A 19,277-nucleotide genomic window follows, 5' to 3' on the forward strand; every position below is an offset into this window, starting at 1 on the left:
CCCCAGATGTGGTTAATGATTCATAAATCCTGTCTTGCTACCCAAGTTTGACTTGGAGCACAAAATGCAAAAAAAAAAAGTATACATCCACTCATAAAACCAACACAAGGTAAAAGTAACTGAGACACTTTTTGCTCATTTAACATAAATCCTGATGCTTTCTGTTGACTGTTGCTGCACTTCTTCTGGTGTTGTGCCAATTCTTGTAAACCACTTTGCACCCTTAAGCTTAAAAAATGTTCCATCCACCACCTCAGCTGTCTTACCATGACCCTTTAATGAGGATTGCAATATATTGATTTATATCTTTTTATAATACACAATGTTAGACATTGTTGCGGGATACAAGCAGAGACTGCTGATCCTATAAGTGACAGTCTTGTTTATTTAGTGAATTTAAGCTAATGGTTTAAACCAAAGAGCTAATTATGTATTGATGTTAAAATGCTACATGAGTACAACAAATGAAAAGATAAAACCACAATGAGCTGCTTTTTTTATTCAGATAAAGAGGAGAGACTTACTCTAAATCAAATCTCAAAGGCGCCAAACAAGAAAGGTGGCATCAGGAAATGAAAAGAAAGTGACAGCATTGCATTGAAAGACATGGGGACAACTGTTAAAGTGTCATTAGGACCTCACAGGCAGACAAAGGACATCCAACACCTCAGCTTTCTGTCGACACGTGGGTGCAAGAGCCGGAAGCTGGCTGCCCATGTCATCCAGAGGTGTGCAAACCACACAGAGGAAATTAAAATCCCACTCGCCACCAAATGAGAAAAAGAGGAAAGAAAGAGAGAGTGTTGGTCGTCGTCCTCCTGTCTGATTTCTATTTGTTCTTCCCCTCATTTCAGTTTGACTTAAAGAAAGTATCACATGAACCACCTGGTTTACCAGAGGACAGAGAAAAGGTCTGTTTCACACATACAGCCCAGACTGGCGGTGCAAGTAGTCGTATGACAGTTGCACATAGGTGAGAAGAAGCTCTCAGGCCAGATGTTGGCAGTCGACCCCAGAAGATTACTGAGAGATTAGTCATAGTGCTGTGTTACTGTACAGCCAAAAGGGGCAGTCTGAGGCTTCGCTGTTATGTAGATATCAAAGACGTTGGCAAAGTGTTATAATAGGGAGTAAGCACAGCAGAAACGTCAGACAGGGTGAACCAACATCTTTGACCATTTAGCTTTACAAGTTACAGTTCTGGCAGAAAACTGCAGGAGAAAAAACAAACAAGTTTGCAGACTTAACAGCGCAATTCATCTAAGAAACTTCTCCCACACAAAGTCTACCTAATGCCCGTACCTTTGTAAAATTTGCACACAGTTTGAATCAAGATGTGAAGGACTATTTGGAACATGATTACTTGTAACATTTTTGTTTTGTATTTTCAGCTTGGGACGGGTTGGAATTGTAGGATGTCCAGTCCCACCCATGCTTGTTTTTTGATATCACTGAAAAAAATGTGAAATTCAATATTGAAAAAATCAAGACCAGTGTAACAAGTGCTTCACAACATCCACAAAAATAAAACACACAGGAATAAACAGGCTGGTGCAAGGAATATAACAGCAATAAACCTTAGAACAGGGGGTTGATAAAAACCATAAAAACAATGAGAAGAAAATGTTGAAAAAAACAATTGGTCCATTAAGACAGAGTTGTGCAAGAAAAATACAGTGTAACTCAACAAAAAAAAATAAACATTTCAATTCAAACATATATGAAATATAATTTCAAAAGGGAATAAAAAGAAGATTGAAAAAAAACAAACAGATAACCAAACCTGATAGAGTAAATAGTGAAGGACAGAGGACAGGATAAGAGGCAAAGATGTTGTACAGGCAGGTATTTATGCAATATTTTACTATTACGATATTCTTCTCCTGGGCTCTGTCCCTTAAAATTTGCCTGGCATTTTGATATGTTGCCAGTTTAATCAATGCCCGCCCCAAACTCTAGTAGGAAGAGGTAACAGATGGAGAGACTTTTGCATTCCCGAGCAGTTGGAGAGAACAAGACAGCAGATGCTTTGCTTTTATTTTTTTACGTGTTCACTCCGTCATTTGGAGGTATGGTAGCCCAAGCGGGACAAAGGGCCAAGGCCAAATATCTTGGCTTTGTAGCAACAACAGCTGGGAGGAACAAACTAGGAAGTCGCTCCACTTCATTAAAGACCCAGCGGGAGAGCAGCAGAGCCTTTCTAGCTCTCCTCCCATTCTCTCCATCACTCCACTCCCCTTTCTGTCTGTCATTACACACGACACACGCCTTCCCCGACCGGTAACTGAACATACAGAGAGGCCGTTACCATGTCGAGCGCAACTTTGTACTGTATGTTGTTTTGTTCTCTTACTTTCATCAGTAGTGATACTACTTTTGAATGAAACCACCCTGGAGTTTGTGGCATGTGGTATATCATGACAGAGAACTTCTCTGTGTTCCTGAGCTTTTCCTCGGCAGAGACATGACCATGTAGGTAGAACATGGGAGGGGGTTATCAGGATTTACATTTGTTATTAGGTGGTGACCTCTAGAAAGGAAGAAGTAGGTTAAACAAGCACAGGACTTTCATTCTGGAGGCTGCTGTTTGTGTCCAGGGTGAACCCAAAGGTCAGTGGACTCACTGACATAGCGATGTGGCATTACTTTGGTAGCATAGGTACCAGGGCTGTCAGGATATCAGGTGTTTCACTACATAATTATCTTGGCGAAACAAATTTACAATCATTTCTGATTCATCATCATCATTTCTACAGAAGGATTGAGAACAAATAATGTTGTCTGTCAGATCATGTTTAATTTAGTTTTCTGTGTGTTTTGTCTCGTTTGCAGCAAAAATCAATCACACAGGAGATGGAGAGAGTCTGTAACTGTACATAAAAAACCTGTATCACTAGATTATAAGATACTATCATGGGTGTCTTATGTACACAATATCAGTGTTTCAATATTTTAATAACATGGTTATCGTCATTCTAAGTGCATCACAACACTCACACTTTTCTAAATGTATACGTTTCTGTTACGTATGTTGGTGACGTGCTGCAGTGGTTTAACTGTTTAGGGAATGGTGATATTCTGTTTGTCATACCTCCGCCAAAAAGGTTGTGTTTTTATCTACATTTGGAAGCAGGACTTTCAACTAATTTCCAGAAAAGACCCTATTGATTTTACATTTAATGTTTAATATTGTGACATTGGGTGCTTTTGACATTTTGTTCAGGAAATGATGCTCACATTTGATGAAAAATACATGCTAATATTTTGAGCACCTCAAATTTAATTCTATTGATGTCCATTGTAGGTTGGTGAATGTGATTGTACATAATGAAATATCTGAATGTCCTCACAGTTGTACATCTAGCAGGGAAGTTTAATACTATATACTGTATGATTCTCTGTGTTGTGTGTTTATTTCTGATTTTTAGTTAGAGGTACAGACGAGCTCTCACTATAAGCTCCTCTGATCTGATCCTCCTACAGTGTGAAAGTGTTCTCCAGAGGCTACACTAATCTCCTCCACATCCCTACAGGTTCACAGCCACAGCGACTGAACTGCTGCGTCAGGACGTCACCTTCTGAAAGAAGTGTTTCTCTCATGGTTTAGTACCAGTTTAGTTAGAACTTTTCTTCTTTTCCTCACAACTGAACTGATTTCCTGCAGACATGACCTTCCCACTTCAAGAAAAACACAGTTATCACTAAGAAGCCAGGAGAAGTCCAAAAAACAAACACTGACCAACACACACAAGTCGTGCCCTTTTGGCTTCACTCAAACCATCGGTAATAGTCGCTCACTTCATGATTTCTCGTTTAGTGAGTGATGGACAGATCCCCCCCTCAGCACCACAAAAGAAAACACCTGTTTGAAGCTGCCTAATCCTAGCCAGCGGCCCTGCTCTTTGGGCTCTCAGGGGCCCCGTCTAATCCGCACAAGGGCACCAGGCCAAGGCCAGGACAGATTAGACCCCCATAATCCATCTATCCATCCATGCACACACACCTCCGAGTCTGCCCCCTATAACGAGTGTTTGAATCGGCCCCTTAATCCTCGGACTCGGCGGAGCCCTCCACCCTGCACACAGCCTCCTTCCCCCTCAGCCCAGACCTAATCTTCATGCATCCCCTTCATACCCACTAGCAGACCTGGGCCAGCCCAGCACTCACAGCCCCACCCCACCTCCCTTTCCCTCCCCCGGTGGGGCTGAAAGCCCATTGATTTGTTGATTTCTCTTCCTTTGTCTGCGGCCGACCGAGTGTTAACGGGACATCCAGGGTTCGAGGCCCACTGCCAGGACTTTTGGCATGGGAGATTAAGGTCCTGATCTGGGCATCTGTCACTGCCCAGTCCCCCTTCTCCATTGTGGTTCTGGAAGAGGCTTTTTCCTTCAGTCATTTTCTGTAAAATGTGTTGCTTTAACGAAAATATAAAACAACCAATTCAGCCAACTAATTGTTGGCAGTGTATGTTTCTGCAAACCACGGATATGTTGAAATGTCACATTTCTTTAAGTTACATTTTTACTTTATTCTGTGACAATGCTGTACTCAGGGTCTGGTTAGGTTTAGGTACAAAAACACTTGGTTATGGTCAGAAAAATATAGCGTTTTGGCTAATTTACCTGCTTGGCTTACTGAACACAGCTGGAGATGTCCCGACTTTACGTAAAAAACATCAGTAACTCCACCACAGTTCCCTCCACTTTTGTGATAAGACAGTCAGGTCATAACCATGTCATGTGTGCGTGACACATAGCATTTCATTGTGCACTGTCACTGTTACACATATTTTCTGCTCGCTGTACACAATTGTCAATTGAATCCCTGCATGCTGTTGGTGAGGTACTGTGTACACAGTTTACATGTATGCATGGATGCATATGATGTATATAAACCATCCACCCCAAAATACACATATTTCATTTTATACATAAGTATAAACAAGTATTTCTTTCATTGCCATACCTATTGATATGCTGTATAAACCTATTTTGTATAAACCTACTGTACTATCCTGTTGCATTCATCATTATTTAATCTTTACATTTGACTTATTTGTCAGAATCCTGTTGTCCCTGTTCCTAGCAATATGTATATTTCAGTAAATATACTAAGAGCAATGTAGTCAAATTCCCTGTAGGTGTGTAAACATACCTGGTCAATACATGTATTCAGTTATAATCTTAATCAGTTTGTCTAAGCTTTGATAATGAGAGACAAATCAATACTATAGAATTATTCAGAGCATCAAAATTTCAAAAACGTTATTCAACACTAAGAACAACAAAAATTCACGAATCTGGTTAAATTTATTGAAACAATAATATCTGCTTTGTACTGTATTTGACCCTTACAAGGCAACCCATCATCACTGTTCATTAAACTAAATTATGTATGTGTTTGTTTTTCTTTCAGTGTATAACTATGTTGGCAGGGGTCATTACAGAATAAAGAATGATCTCAATGTTGTACTTCTGATCACATGGCAGCTTGACATCCAATACATCACTATTTTTATTGCAAATGTGACAAGCTGCATCTTATATGAAATCATGAGGCAAATATCAAAATGGCAATATGTGAACTGCAGAGATAAAAATACTTAATAATACCAACATCAGACAACGCATTAAGGTTGTCCTACAATTATTAAGGCAACCATGAGTAGACACAGGAGTTTACACAGACTATGTCTCCATCTAGTGGTGAGAAAGTTTACATGCAAGCTGTAATCCATGGATTTCTTTAGGTCAGGGAAGTTAAATGCAATATTAACTGCATGTTATTTTAATAAACTCAGTCTCACAACAACACATTATAACGATATCTTTTGTATGAGATTGTGAACTACAACAAACCTGAATTTTAGGTATTGTGTTTCAGAAAAAAGTTACCTCTAAGTGATCATTAAACATATTTAAAAAAGGACTTTATGTAATTTGATTGTGTCATACAGTTCTTTGTAATGTTTGCCAATGGTGGCATTAACATACATACTGTCTAAAGATCTTCACTACTTTGTTTCTTTATATACATTTCTGCTCTTGTTTGTTGTCTGTGGTTTCCATTTATTTATTAGTCTTTTAAGTAGGAAGTATGAACTGCATTTTAGACCATGAACTGTCACAGGTGGAGTTACATTAAAAGTGTTGCTTATAGCACCATCAGCTGGTTGAAATACTTCAGGGTGGAAATAAAACTTAACCAGGAAATAATAACTTAAATCCCAAAATATCAGACCATGTGGGATACAATTAAGTACTGAAAAAAATATATAAACATGTTTTGGGTTGTATTGCTTTTATTGAATAAGGCACAAAACAGTGGTGTACAAAAATAAATTGAATTAAAAGCACTTCCCTGCATCAAAGAAAAAAAAAAAAAAGAATTTTTTTGGGCCTCATTTTTTGTGGCAATTACTGTGCAATTACAAATTTTCACTACGGTATATCTGGACAAAGTATAATGTCTCACTAAAAGAATGACCTGAACTGTTAAGTCAGTGACAACTACAATAACTTTTGCTCATCTTTCAACAGCACCACTCACACTTTGTTGACTCATTCACACCCAGGTATAAGCCATTGCGCTGATGGCTGTCATCATCCTTAGACAACAATTGTGCGTATTTAGCTGTCACAGATACAGCATCTACAAGACATGCTTGAGTTTATATATATATATATATATATATATATATATATATATATATATATATATATATATATATATATATATATATATATATATATATATATATATATATATATATATATATATATATATATATATATATATATATATATATATATATATATATATATATATATATATATATATATATATATATATATATATATATATATTTATATATATATATTATATATATATATATTTATTTATTTATTTATTTATTATTATATATATATTGAAATATTCAAATATTTGATTATATTCTTTTGTATGTGGCAAACCTCATGCAAGATAAAATACAAGTTTAAAAGGATTCTAAAATCTTTAAAATGAACATAATATGATTGTCAACAGGTATAATGTGTAAACAACTGCATTGCTAAGTTTGTCAATGTGAATTCTGAGGTAAGCAGAAGTGCCAGGTTTCCAATGCTGAGAATCTTGACTGAACCGACTAATCCGAGATGAGTTTGTCACATGGCAGCAGCCGGCTGACACCGACGCCCTTAGCACATTCATTCTGCAGATATAAAACAAGGATGCAAGGTTAACTCAGTCTCAAATGCTTTATCCATAAAACAAAAGTTGGACATAGGAAAATAGAAAAAAAAAATATATAGGAAAAAAATGCTCACTAATTAAAAAAGGTATCTCTTGTATCTGTAAAAACCTAAAAATGACAACTTGTGGTTATGTTGAGGTGAAGTAACCCCTAAAATCTGTTTTTTTTTTTAAAAGTTGAGGAAATGACTGTGTATGGAGTTAGATTTGTGTCTTTATTACATGCAAGAAAATAAATGATCTGAGAGAAAAAAAAATGTTTGAGAGAAAAAGTTATCACACTGATATTCACACCAATAGCAATATGTAATATTTGAGAATAAAAAAAGTTGAAAGTATTTTTTCATAGAACATAAAGAAATATACATTTAAAAGTTTTAACAAATTCTGAGAAAAAAAAACTCAAAACGTTTTTCTTCTCTCTCAAAACCTAAGTCTTTGCTCTCGATGCAATTTCTTGCTCTTGTGTCAAGATTTTGCTCTTGCGGTGAGAATCATCTTGGGAGGTGTGGTTTGACAATCCCGTTTGGAGAGGGGTCCTTGGACATGTTGGCTAACCAGGAAAAATATTCCGATCACCCTGATCATCAATCCAAGTCACGTACATGTATATACATTTTGACATGGCTTGAACACTACTCCCTAACTAAAGCCCTTCTCCCCCATCATGCAATTTGGAGGGACAGCCAGCAAGGAAGAGTCCTGGTGGTTCTAAACTTCTTCCATTTACAGATGATAGAGGCTACTGTGCTCATGGGGACCTTTAAAGCAGCAGAAATTTTTCTCTACCCTTCCCCAGATCTGTGCATTGAGACAATCCTGTCTCAGAGGTCTACGGACAAGTCCTTCGACTTCATGCTTGTTTTGTGGTCTGACATGCACTGTTAACTGTGGGACCTTATATAGACAGGTGTGTGCCTTTCCAAATCATGTCCAATCAACTTAATTTACCACAGGTGTACTCCAAGCAGTAGAAACATCTCAGGGATGATCAGTGGAAACAGAATGCATCTGAGCTCCATTTTGAACTGATCTCAAAGGTTGTGAATACATATGTACAAGTGATTTCTTTGTTGTTTTTTTTAAATAAATTTGCAAAAATCTCAAACAACCTTTTTTTAAGTTGTCATTATGGGGTACTATGCATAGAATTTTGAGGGAAAAAATGTATAGAATCCATTTTGGAATGAAGCTGTATCCTAACAAAATTTGGAAAAAGTGAAGTGCTGTGAATCCTTTCCGTATGCACTGTAGGTGCTATTAAGAGGATTTTGTTAACCTCTGACAGAGCCAGGCTGACTGTCTCTCTGCCTTCCCCACTCTTTATTCATATTTTGGATACAGAGTGGTATCAATCTTGTCTCGTCTCACTAAACTCTGACATTTGGACATTTGGGTAATACGCTTATTCAATTTCTTGCTCAAACTAGAAGAAGCTCAACAAGGGAAGAAACAAAACTATCACATCTGCTCTGCATGACTTTTTTTTTAGAACTACTCAACTGATCAATAGAAGTGTGTAAAATAAAATGTCAATAAAACCCGTCAACATTATTTGGACCAGTTAACGAAGAGTCTTTGGGTTTTGGACTGTTGGTTTGATAAAATAATAAAAAATAAAGAGCTCTGGGAAATTGTGTTGAGCATTTTTCCGCAAATTTTTAACTTTTCGTGGACATGATTTATCGATTATTTGTGAAATAACAAGCAGATTAGTTGATAAATAAAATATTCTTTAGTTGCAGCAGCAGCTCTCACCATGTAGTTGACGACGTTGACGTGGTAGGGGATCCCGCCCATCTCGTCACACTTCTTCATGTTTGTCCTCTCTGGATCTCCAGCAGCCAAAACAGGAGCGTCGGGGTCAGCCTGTATGACAGACAGCAGCAACAACAAACCACGTTATTTTATTCTATTTCAAAATTATACAACAAAGGGGTTGCAATCATTGATCATCATCTACACATTTTCCCATGAATTAATCTTTTTAACATCGTAGCAGTGCCCCCTACTCACAGGTTCCATTCCTCTGTGGATGGACAGCAGATCTGACATCCTGTCGTTGAACCCTGAGGCAAAGTTCTCCGGGTTGATCGCCACAAAACACTGACCCTGAAAACACAAAATGGGTGATGACGACAGCGTGGAGAACTGACCCAATACAAAAAAGTACAGGGGAGCCATGACATGCTGTAATACGGCATACGTTGGACTTACTGATCCTGCTTGTCTTTTAGATAACAGCAACTGTTTCAACATGTCAAAACTGATTGTTTGCTTTGGCTGACATGTTACCTACTTGGTTTCTGTCCAGCTAATCATCACAGTATTTTAATGCAACCTATTCACATTAATATACATCAATATGGCAGTACAAAATATTTTAAGAAAATGTGCCAGTAACTTTTGACTTAAAAGAGATTTATTTTATATTGTACATTTTAGCAGCTGGGTTACAGGTAGGTCATTTTCAACCTGTGCCATTTCACAGACAGCAAGACAAGAGGACAAAGTGACAACAGCTCACTTTAGGGAGAACAAGGATTAGCACGTCCTGTCTAGAACACAACACACATGCCAAGAAAAACAAACAAAAATGGGAACGTACCAGGTTGGCAACTCTGTCTGTTACTTTCCACGTGCGGACATGATTGCTGTATTGGGCACCAGCCAAGATACCACAGAACACTTCTACCATCATTCCCAGACCGTAGCCTTTGTACCCTCCTGAGGGCAACAACACAGACATCACAACACAAACAAATGTCAGTTGTGTCAAGAGGACGGAGGAAAATAACAAATGCTTTTTATCAGAAGAATATTAAAGAGGAAGAAAATGTGAAACATGACAAAAGCAATAACTAAGAGAATTAAGACTGAGCCCTCTTTTGCGATGCATCATCTCTCCCTGTTCTGGTCTGCTGTCACTTCCTGTTCTCCATGCCCAAAGCATTATCACAAAATGACTAAGATGTCAGCGCAGACAGAGAGCGGTATGCTGTCAATACTATACTTAATAATAAGCTAACAGAAAGGAAGAAAACAAAAAAAAAGCACCTGTGGCTTCACTGCCACCAATTGGCACCAGTCCTCCTCCACTTAGGACTCTCTTGGGGTCGGTGGTTAGCTTGCCCTGGGCGTCACAGCCCCAGCCCTCAGGGATGGGGTCTCCACGCCTCTCATGGAGCTCCACCTGTGCACATCAAACATTGACACTTTGAATAAGCATCATATTATGGATTGCAATTATTCACTGTAGCTTTTTCACTGCAGGCACACTGAATCTGCATCATCAGCAGTCCTGTTTGCTGTGTATGACCTGCTTTGCAGTTCAAATTGGGGGAAGTTCGTATGCACATTTCCAGGTAGCAGATGATAAAAAAAGAGAACAGGACGGCATCCTGACTTGACAAATGAATGGAAAGACATCCTTCTTCAGCTTGTTCTCTTGCACTTTCATGATCTATACACGCACACACACACGCGCGCACACACACACACACACACAGGTGAGATTAATTCTAAGCGACTGCAGCTAGTACAAGGAGTAGATCCCAACAGGGGGAGCCACAACCTTTCAAAGCAGACAAAGCATATCAGATCTCTTCATTCATCCCACAATGAGGGAATTCAGGAAGTGTTTCCATTACGCCTCCCTTTGGAGAAGGATTATGTCTGTAGAATCACCCCTCTGTGACACCTTCACTGTCTCTCAGGTAGCAGATAAAACCACACTTCAATCCTTCCTATTCTTAGCCTTTGCGGCAGGTTTCCTACCTCATGCTACCTGACTGACAACGGTAGAGTAGCAGGCTTTGACATTATACACCTGGACACCTTGGATCTGAAGTCACAAAGTTTCTCAAGTACAGCAGAGCAAGACTGCAACGTAGTGTTAATGATGGCAACACCAAACATATGGCGTGAAAACAAAACAGCCCGGCTGAAATTCCATTAATGCAAAGTTTGTTGGCTTTGAGGAAGTTATGATCTGTATGTCAGGCATCCCTGATGGCTTATCAGCACAAACTTGCTCTCACCTTTCCAAGTGCAACTGCTGACGTGGCCATGTCCAGAACAAAGCTGTCTCCATCTTTAGCGGGTGCTGCCAAACTGATGGGGTTGGTGCCCAATGTGCACTACAAACAGCAGGTACACAGTATTAGAATCAGACACAGAAGTTATTTAACAGTTTATTCTGTTAGATGAATAATAGATTTACCTCCTTACCACGTGTTGGAACCACCAGTGGGGACGTGTTGGTAAAAGACATTCCCTGTGGTAGTTAGATTGTTATCAGACATACAATGAAAACCCATCAAGGAAAACAGCACATTGACCTCCAAGACTGAAGGAAGGACATTTAGTTTAAAATCTTTTAATAATCAAAAATATTTATTTATTTAAAAATCTTAAATAGCTGCAAATATTTAAAATTAGTTGACAGACAGATAAACCTTTCACCCACAATCATGTTTTCCTTCAGAGCTTGTAGCGCGTAGTATCCGGCAATACCGTAATGGTTGGAACCTTTGAGAGAACAATCAAACATTTGAATACCAAAGGCAACAGCGAGTATATTCTATTTATCCAAATCAAATGCATTGCAGTGGTTTTGGGTTCTCTCCTCCCACACTTAACTGCCTGTTACATGAGCACTCTTCTAATCTTTTAATAGAGAAGATAATCCCTTCACGAATGGCGAACATTCAGTCAAATCAAATAAAGACCTGCAACCTGAGCATGTTAGCGTGACACATCAGCTCAGCAAACACTTGTTTATCCGTCATATTAATCATCAGATTTTCGACAGATGTCTTGACGTGCTTGTTTAGCTGCATCACAAGTTTTCCTTTGGGGGTTTGATGAAAGCAGGACTAACCGCGTGCCACCACCCAGCCGATGCCGACTTCTTTGGCCTTCTTAATGGCCAGATTCATGCAGAAGTTTCCCACCACAGGACCCAGGAGGTTCTTCCCATCCACCAGTGCTGTGGCTGCAGTCTCCTTCTCCAGCACTGGCTCCCCGTCCTTTGCACAGATCCCCGACCTGATGTCCTTTACATACATATCTGTAGAAGCACAAGTCATGCTTTAATCCACAAACGCTCACAAGCATGCAGCTACAGTAACCAATTTCCAGTCTTCCACCGACCCATCCTGTTGAGTCCATGGCTGTAGTGGCCCCTGTGGTCCCCCTCCACCAGCACCTCGGCCAGGCTGCGGGCATGATGCTCCTTGGTGCCCACAGCTATCATACACCTCTCGATGAAGCCTTGCACCTCCGCCTTGGAAATCAGACATCTGCAGAAGGGTAAAGTTTGTAATCTGATTACCATATCCTCAATTATACCATTGTAGTAACACATTCAAAAAAGGTGAAGAATGTGTATTTTAGTGGATCATGAAGTATGCCAATATGTTATACCTAATGTCTGTTGTGACATCTGTTCCTTTCATCTGACCTAATCAAAAATTGATTAGCAAACCAAATTTGACTTCACTGACGAAATCAATCATGTCCACACAATCATTGACAGAACAGAACAGACGTGACTTTTGGCCCAAAAAGCAATTGCAGTGCTGCCCAATTATGTTTGACGCCAAAGTCCTGCAGGGCTTAACCCTTTTTTGCCACACATTTTAGACAGGACAGAGAGCCCCTCGCAAATTCAAAGTCCATCTTTGCAACCGTGATTGCAAAACCTTTAACCATACAGATGACATAGGTCATGATGGTAAAAGCTCTGCAGGTATTGCATTGAATTGTAACTGCAAGCAGAGTTTAGCAGAAAAGCTAAAGCAACTGAGAAAAAATTCTGAAGCCTCTCTGTTGATGTAAAGCAAATCAAGTTGAGCTGCAACAACATAAAATTTGGAAGACATCAACTGCTAGTGAAACTGTCACAGTGCTCAAAACACAGTCTCTGTCACAATTAAAGTCATCTGCACTGAAATTGCTATTGGTCAGAGAAGAATGCTGTGCAGAAAATCCCTCTATCAGCAACAGATGCAAATGGTCACATCAGCACTGTAGCAGAGTAAAGATTGTTGTATGTAGAAAAGCTCTGCTGAAAATGAAGCGATACTAACAAGGATTTGCAGATTTTTTTTTAAAAAACTGATCTTTTGGGCACGGATCACAATGATAAAATAATACGACCAGCTAACAGTCAAAGAAGTACCATGATGATTATGCATTATATCTTCAAAAAGTCCTCAACCTTAACCAGTTAACTGTGTTCCTCAAACTTCCTTTTTCCAGATGTAGTTTATTAAATGTTCAACTGACTGATGAAATAACTTTTGATAACAAACATAAGACAGATCAATCATGAAATGCTTTAATTATCACTGATGGTACAGAACACGCGCATCGCGATGAGGTCTCCAAGTTTTGATACTCTTTAACGCTGAACACATTAGGTATCTCTGCCTTCGCCATGGTCTCCCTTTCTCTATTCTCTTCCTTGTTTCCTTCATTATACTTTATTGCACTGCGGGGTTAGAAAACTCGTAATTTCTGGAATGCACCATAAATGGGTCCAGATACTTGCTGTGGGCGAGCTGACTCCGCCTGGTGATTGGATGGTTCTCGGTTTTCTCTCCAAAATAACATTGTGTTCTCTACAAACAGCTGTGCAGAAGAAAACAAAAAAACAATAACTGATGCAAATCATCAAAAAAATAAAACTTCGGCACATCGGAGTGTTGGGATCTGGGTGTTTGCTGAATGATTAACCCTGATTATAATGGTAGACATGAACTGAAGCAACTGGCTAAACTATAGAATCCACTATCCATCTTGCTGTCAGAGCGCGTGGTCATAGCTTTTATCAAGAGTATCTGACGTTGAGGTATGCAACTGTTATACAACTTGTAAGATCACCAGAGAAAAGTAATTGAATTCTTGGACTTAATGCAGACCGACCGATTTCCTTTAAGACGAAACAATGAGCTCCATCCTTACTACAAGCGTGCCGTGAGGACAGCTTGTGTAATCTGAACTGCATCTGTTACTCATAAGAAAAAAACGGCGTAAACAACATTGTGGCACAAACAAGGGTTTAAAACAGGACACTGTGTGCACCCACCAACTCAGGTCCAAACTCCTCCCATCATCAGTGCCCAAATAACATACAGCTTCTTTCAGTCAAATCTGTCTCAGCGAGGCCATAAAGGACCTTCAAGGATTTTGTCTTTAAGCATGAAACTGTACTTACTTTTTTTTAGAGTTAGATGTGAATTTAAAGCAGAGAAGAGAAGATCAATACCACTCTCATGTATATACCATGAATGACACTGAAGCTTGCAGCCAGTTAGCGAATCTTAGCATAAAGACTATGAATGGGGGAAAGCAGCCAACTTTGCTCTGCCCTAAAGTTAGTAAAGCCACTTTCCAGTACCTCTAAAGCTCACTAGCCAACACATCGTATGTGTGTTGTTCTTTTCTCTACAATAACCAAAAAGTAAAACACAAAGTTTGTTGTTTTACTGTTTCCATTTCTTGGTTGGGACCAGTAATCTCAGTTGGGATCAGTAATCTGGCAAAGAAATTATCATATTGGTTTTCATATTTATCAAAACAAGAAGAATATAAAATGTGAATTGGTCCTTAGAGATGATGGTTTGCTAGCCTTATCCAGATATCCAGATATATTTCCCCACAATTCCAAGTTTTTATGCTAAGCTAAGATAACTGCCTCCCGGCGCCAGCTATGAGTTTACCACCTAGATGTGAGTGTGGTCTAAATCTTCTCATTGAACCCTTGCAATGAAAGTAGAAAATGTATAATTCTCAACTTCAATTGTGCGTTATTTAAAAAAACAAAAACAAAAAAAAAAACAAGGGTCTCATTGAAGACACACATTGAAGCCCTAATGAATTCCAGAATGGAGTCAGTTTATGAGCTGTGGGTATGGGGTGGGTACCAGCTGAGACTTATCCGTCTTATGCAAGAGGGGCATAAAGACTGTGTGGCACTGTAGGTGACAGAGAAATTACAAGGGAAAAATTTGACGAGGGCTCCACGATAGAAGTGTGACTTTAATGCACCGGCAGGCTTAGTAGGTTTGTTTAGGTGCTGAATACAGTGAATGCTTTAACATATGTCATCACAAACACAGCTAAAATGTAGTGGCGAGTTCTCCTTCCTCTTCTTCTTCAAAAAAATGCAGCCCAAGAGAAACTGGCTTTGGTTGAATTCTCTCTGGACTATGTATTCTGGGGTCAGGGGTCAAAGGGGAGGCTGGCCCTCCCTTCATTAGCTGATATATAATAGGACACTGTAGGCAAAAGATGGCCTCCTAAAGGTTGATTGCATGAAAAATACAAAGAAAACAGTCTGATTAGGCATGGGACGATATGAAATTCATGTCACGATTATCCTTGCCAAAATAAATTTGGTACACAATAATATCCTCATAATCATAAAAATAGGCAACTACCAAGCTGACAAAACAGAGACACCACAAGACACCAACAGCGTTATGCTATTGGCTCTCAAACCTTCTTAGAAGCTGGAACCAATGGTCAGAATTCTGAGATGTAAATAAAAAACAAACATTTTGGACCCGACATTTAAAAAAAACAAAAAACAAAAAGAATGAATGAATGCATGCATGAATTAATAAATGACTTCAATCATCTGGCTGATGATTTTAAGTTTTCCTGGAGATAATCCTTACTCCATTTTCTTTCTTAAGAGCACTAGATCTACTGGCAACCCACACCTTCTTGCCTCCAAAAACACTGATGGACATTGTAGCCAAAAAACAACATATTTGTTCCATCTGACCTCAGAGCTTCCCTCCAGAAAGTTTTTATCTATTTGTCCATGTGGTCAGCAGCAAACTGCAGTGGTCCTTTGAGGTGCTGTGCCTGAAGTAGGAGTACAGCACAGCAGCCTCTTAGCCCAATAGCGATGCAAAACACGGTCGACTGTGGACACTGACACCTGTCTTCCAGCAGCTTCTAATTTATTGCAGACTTGCTTTTTTGTTGTTTTTGGTTGACTCTTGATCATCCTGACCAGTTTTCTTTCAGCGGCAGATGACAGTTTGCGTTTTCTTTTTGATCGGGGCAGTGACACGACTGTGCCATGCAGTTTATACTTCTTAGGACCTTTAACTTCTTTGAAATGGCTCCAAATGACTTTCCTGACATACTCAAATCAATGATGTGCACTTTCAGCTCAATCCTGAGCTCGCTAGACTGTCCCATTACTGCATTTGTGGCTGAGTCTAAAGGGTATATCAAACAAGCCCTATTTAAATGTGTCCAGAAAAAAAAGTCACCAGCTGCTATCAATCATTATCACTCAGAGGAAGGAGGACACGCTACAAAGAAAACTGATTCATACAACTTTCTACCTCATCAAAACTGGTCATTCAAATTGTTGCACGTATATTTCTGTGACACAGTATTTTGTGTTCCTCTCATTCCATCACACAACAATGAGTGCTGTAGAAATCACTGAGATATGTTTTACATTTTGGCCACGACTCTGTGTCAACATGAGAAGAGAAATGTCCTCTTTATCCACAGCAGGGTCTATCAGCTAAAGTTACTGATCAGATTCTTCAAAGCAGAAGCCTCAGCCATGCACATTATTCCCAAGCAGGTCAAACTTAGCGAGGGAGCTGTTGCTAACTTTCTCCACTTTCCTTTTGGGCAGACACCACACACACAATTTGATGACCAATGAGTGTAAACAAGAGGAAAGCAATCACAACTTAGTATAGACAAATCTAAAGCTTGAAAAAAGAAAAAAAAAAAAGAGTCTACACAGTCTTTAAGGAGGGTTTGGATCTCAGGATGGTAATTGTCCTGACGTTCCACTACGTCTAGAAAAGTTTTTCGTCCTGGCCTGCCAAGCAGCTCATTCACACCCTAATGCACTCTACTGTCCTCCATCCTGTTTTAATCAGAGCCCACACCGGATCCCTACCTGCTCATGGTGACTGCTCTGCTTCGTGCTCCTACGGGTCACTACTATCACTCCTGGCTTTGATGCTGGTGATCTGCCGCTGTCAGTGAACTACAGAGACCCAGCCAAATTGCTCTTCAAGCCCAGGAGAGTTTGGAAACGCCCAGTGTTGTCAAGGTGTCCTGCCTGTTGTCTCTCTGTGGGCGGGTTGGAGGAGAGGCTTCTGTTGGGGGAGGGAGTCTTCTCTGCTGGCTCGTCGACACCCATCAGGCCTGTTCCTGGCTTGACAAGGTTGTGGTGCTCCAGGCGTTGTGCAAACGTTCCATTTTGTGGCTGCAGTGTTTAACATGATAGGTATGGCACCTTTGGAAAGCACAGCTTGTACTGGCGGGTTATGGCCCCAGAGGAATTTGGCCCCTACTTTAGATCATCTTTAGCTTACTCAGCTTATTAATGAATATCTGTATGATATCCCTGTTATATACTTTTCTCATATTTGGGATGTGGTGCAACTGCATTGATTAGACCATGCTCAAGTAAAAACGCTAAAGATTTGCCAACATTTTGCAGCCAGCTTCCTCTCAAACGATGCAAAAACGTCTCGTGGGACAATTCATCATCCTGCACAACAACAGGACAACAGGACTGTCTCACATCTGAACCACATTCATGAGGGATTTCATATATCAAGAGTTGCTGGCTGCAGAATATGTAAGAAAAAAGATGATTGTATCTTTTGCCTCTGTGGATGAAGCTCCTTGTAGTTATAAAGCCAAAAGCGGTGGTGCGTGTCTCGAAAGGGGACACATAGCCTCAGGCTAAGGTGTAGCCACTTCCGGGGAAAGAAGAGCAGGGAAAGAAATGAATCACTGGTTCAGCTCTGTCTTTGATTAAATGTTCTGGAGTAATTCCTTTCGTAGTGACTAATGTGGGAGTTGCCACTTCTTATCAATTTTATTTGCCCCAACAAGCAAACTGAGTGGGTTTTGTCTTGCGAAATGACAGCAGGAAGAGCAGCGAAAACACAAGATAGACGGTTGAATCAGACTTGAAACTGAACACCTACTGAAGACATGGATGACATTTCGGTTGATTATAGTGATCATTTCACCTGCTTTACCTTATTTCTTTACTTATTTTCTTATACTTGATGTTAAAGTGGCTAAAGATGTACAAAGGGTGCAGGCCAAGTTTGTAAGAAGTTCACAGACTTAATATCTTAAAGGTATAGGATTTAGGATATACAATCATATCTTATAAGGAGCCTCGTATATCTACAGAGGGAGCAGGTCATCTTCCACAGAGCGGAACATGTTGCAGCACCGCGTTTCTTCCAACACAAGCTTATACATAAATGACTGAATGGGTCAATTGTCAACATCTCCTAAATCGTCACACATCATTGTTCCCAAAAGAGACAGATGTATCAGACCCTTCTTGTGAGGTTGCAGTCTGTTGAGACTGAGGCAAGGAAACTACTCAGTTAGGTTTGGGAAAACATTGTGGTAAAGGCTAAAATCATTAGGTTACTGCTATACTTCAATACGTCAGTAAGTCAGAAGATCTCACCATTGAATTCTGTTTTTTTTCAATGGACACAAACAGCTGTCTCAATCTGAATCAAACTCCTGTCCTCGTTTAACCTTGTTTGACGCATCTACGACCCCCTCCCTGTACATACTTTTCACTCTTTATATATGGGTAGGAATAAGCTGCTTTTTTTCAACCTTTACATCTGTTTTTTTGTTTTGTTTTGTTTTGTTTTGTGTGTTGTCATCATAATATTGTTGAAGTGCCATGTGAATGAACTAAACAATGGAAAAAAAGTCTCAATGTGTTAAGTCAGTGTGGCACTTAAGACACATTATTATTATTATTATTATTATTATTATTATTATTATTATTATTATTATTATTATTATTATTATTATTATTATTATTATCATCATCTCATTTGATGGTTGTTTTCCATTTAAAAAGGCTGGTTTGATGAAGTCAGGAGTGCTTGGGAAAGTCAAGCAGACCACTAGGGGTCAGGCCCTCCCTAGACTTGGAAGTGTGGCATCTGATCAAGATGCAGGGTGATAATGACTTA

At 39.5% G+C, this 19,277-nt stretch overlaps 1 protein-coding gene across 1 annotated transcript; it reads right to left on the bottom strand.

Annotated features, from left to right (window-relative positions):
- Positions 1-6,914: 6,914 nt before the first annotated feature.
- On the bottom strand, positions 6,915-17,359 carry LOC119025144 (uncharacterized oxidoreductase YjmC-like). Its single transcript, XM_037108523.1, has 11 exons — positions 17,204-17,359; positions 12,409-12,557; positions 12,137-12,325; positions 11,723-11,784; positions 11,477-11,530; positions 11,295-11,393; positions 10,312-10,447; positions 9,863-9,981; positions 9,271-9,366; positions 9,013-9,123; positions 6,915-7,213 (listed from the first exon to the last, which is right to left on the bottom strand). Exons 1-11 carry the CDS (start codon positions 17,209-17,211, stop codon positions 7,148-7,150), a joined length of 1,089 nt encoding a protein of 362 aa, XP_036964418.1. The 5' UTR covers positions 17,212-17,359; the 3' UTR covers positions 6,915-7,147.
- Between the last annotated feature and the right edge of the window lie 1,918 nt (positions 17,360-19,277).

The sequence above is a fragment of the Acanthopagrus latus genome, chromosome 8 (assembly GCF_904848185.1).
Source record: "Acanthopagrus latus isolate v.2019 chromosome 8, fAcaLat1.1, whole genome shotgun sequence".
Lineage (NCBI taxonomy): Eukaryota > Metazoa > Chordata > Actinopteri > Spariformes > Sparidae > Acanthopagrus > Acanthopagrus latus.

What these genes read in the sequence shown, in the direction of transcription:
- LOC119025144 (XM_037108523.1), bottom strand. An exon ending in CCATGGACTCAACAGGATGG is followed by an intron (nt 12,326 to 12,408) that starts GTCGGTGGAAGA and finishes GTGCTTCTACAG; the next exon opens with ATATGTATGTAAAGGACATC. An exon ending in CAGCAGTTGCACTTGGAAAG is followed by an intron (nt 10,448 to 11,294) that starts GTGAGAGCAAGT and finishes TGATGTGCACAG; the next exon opens with GTGGAGCTCCATGAGAGGCG.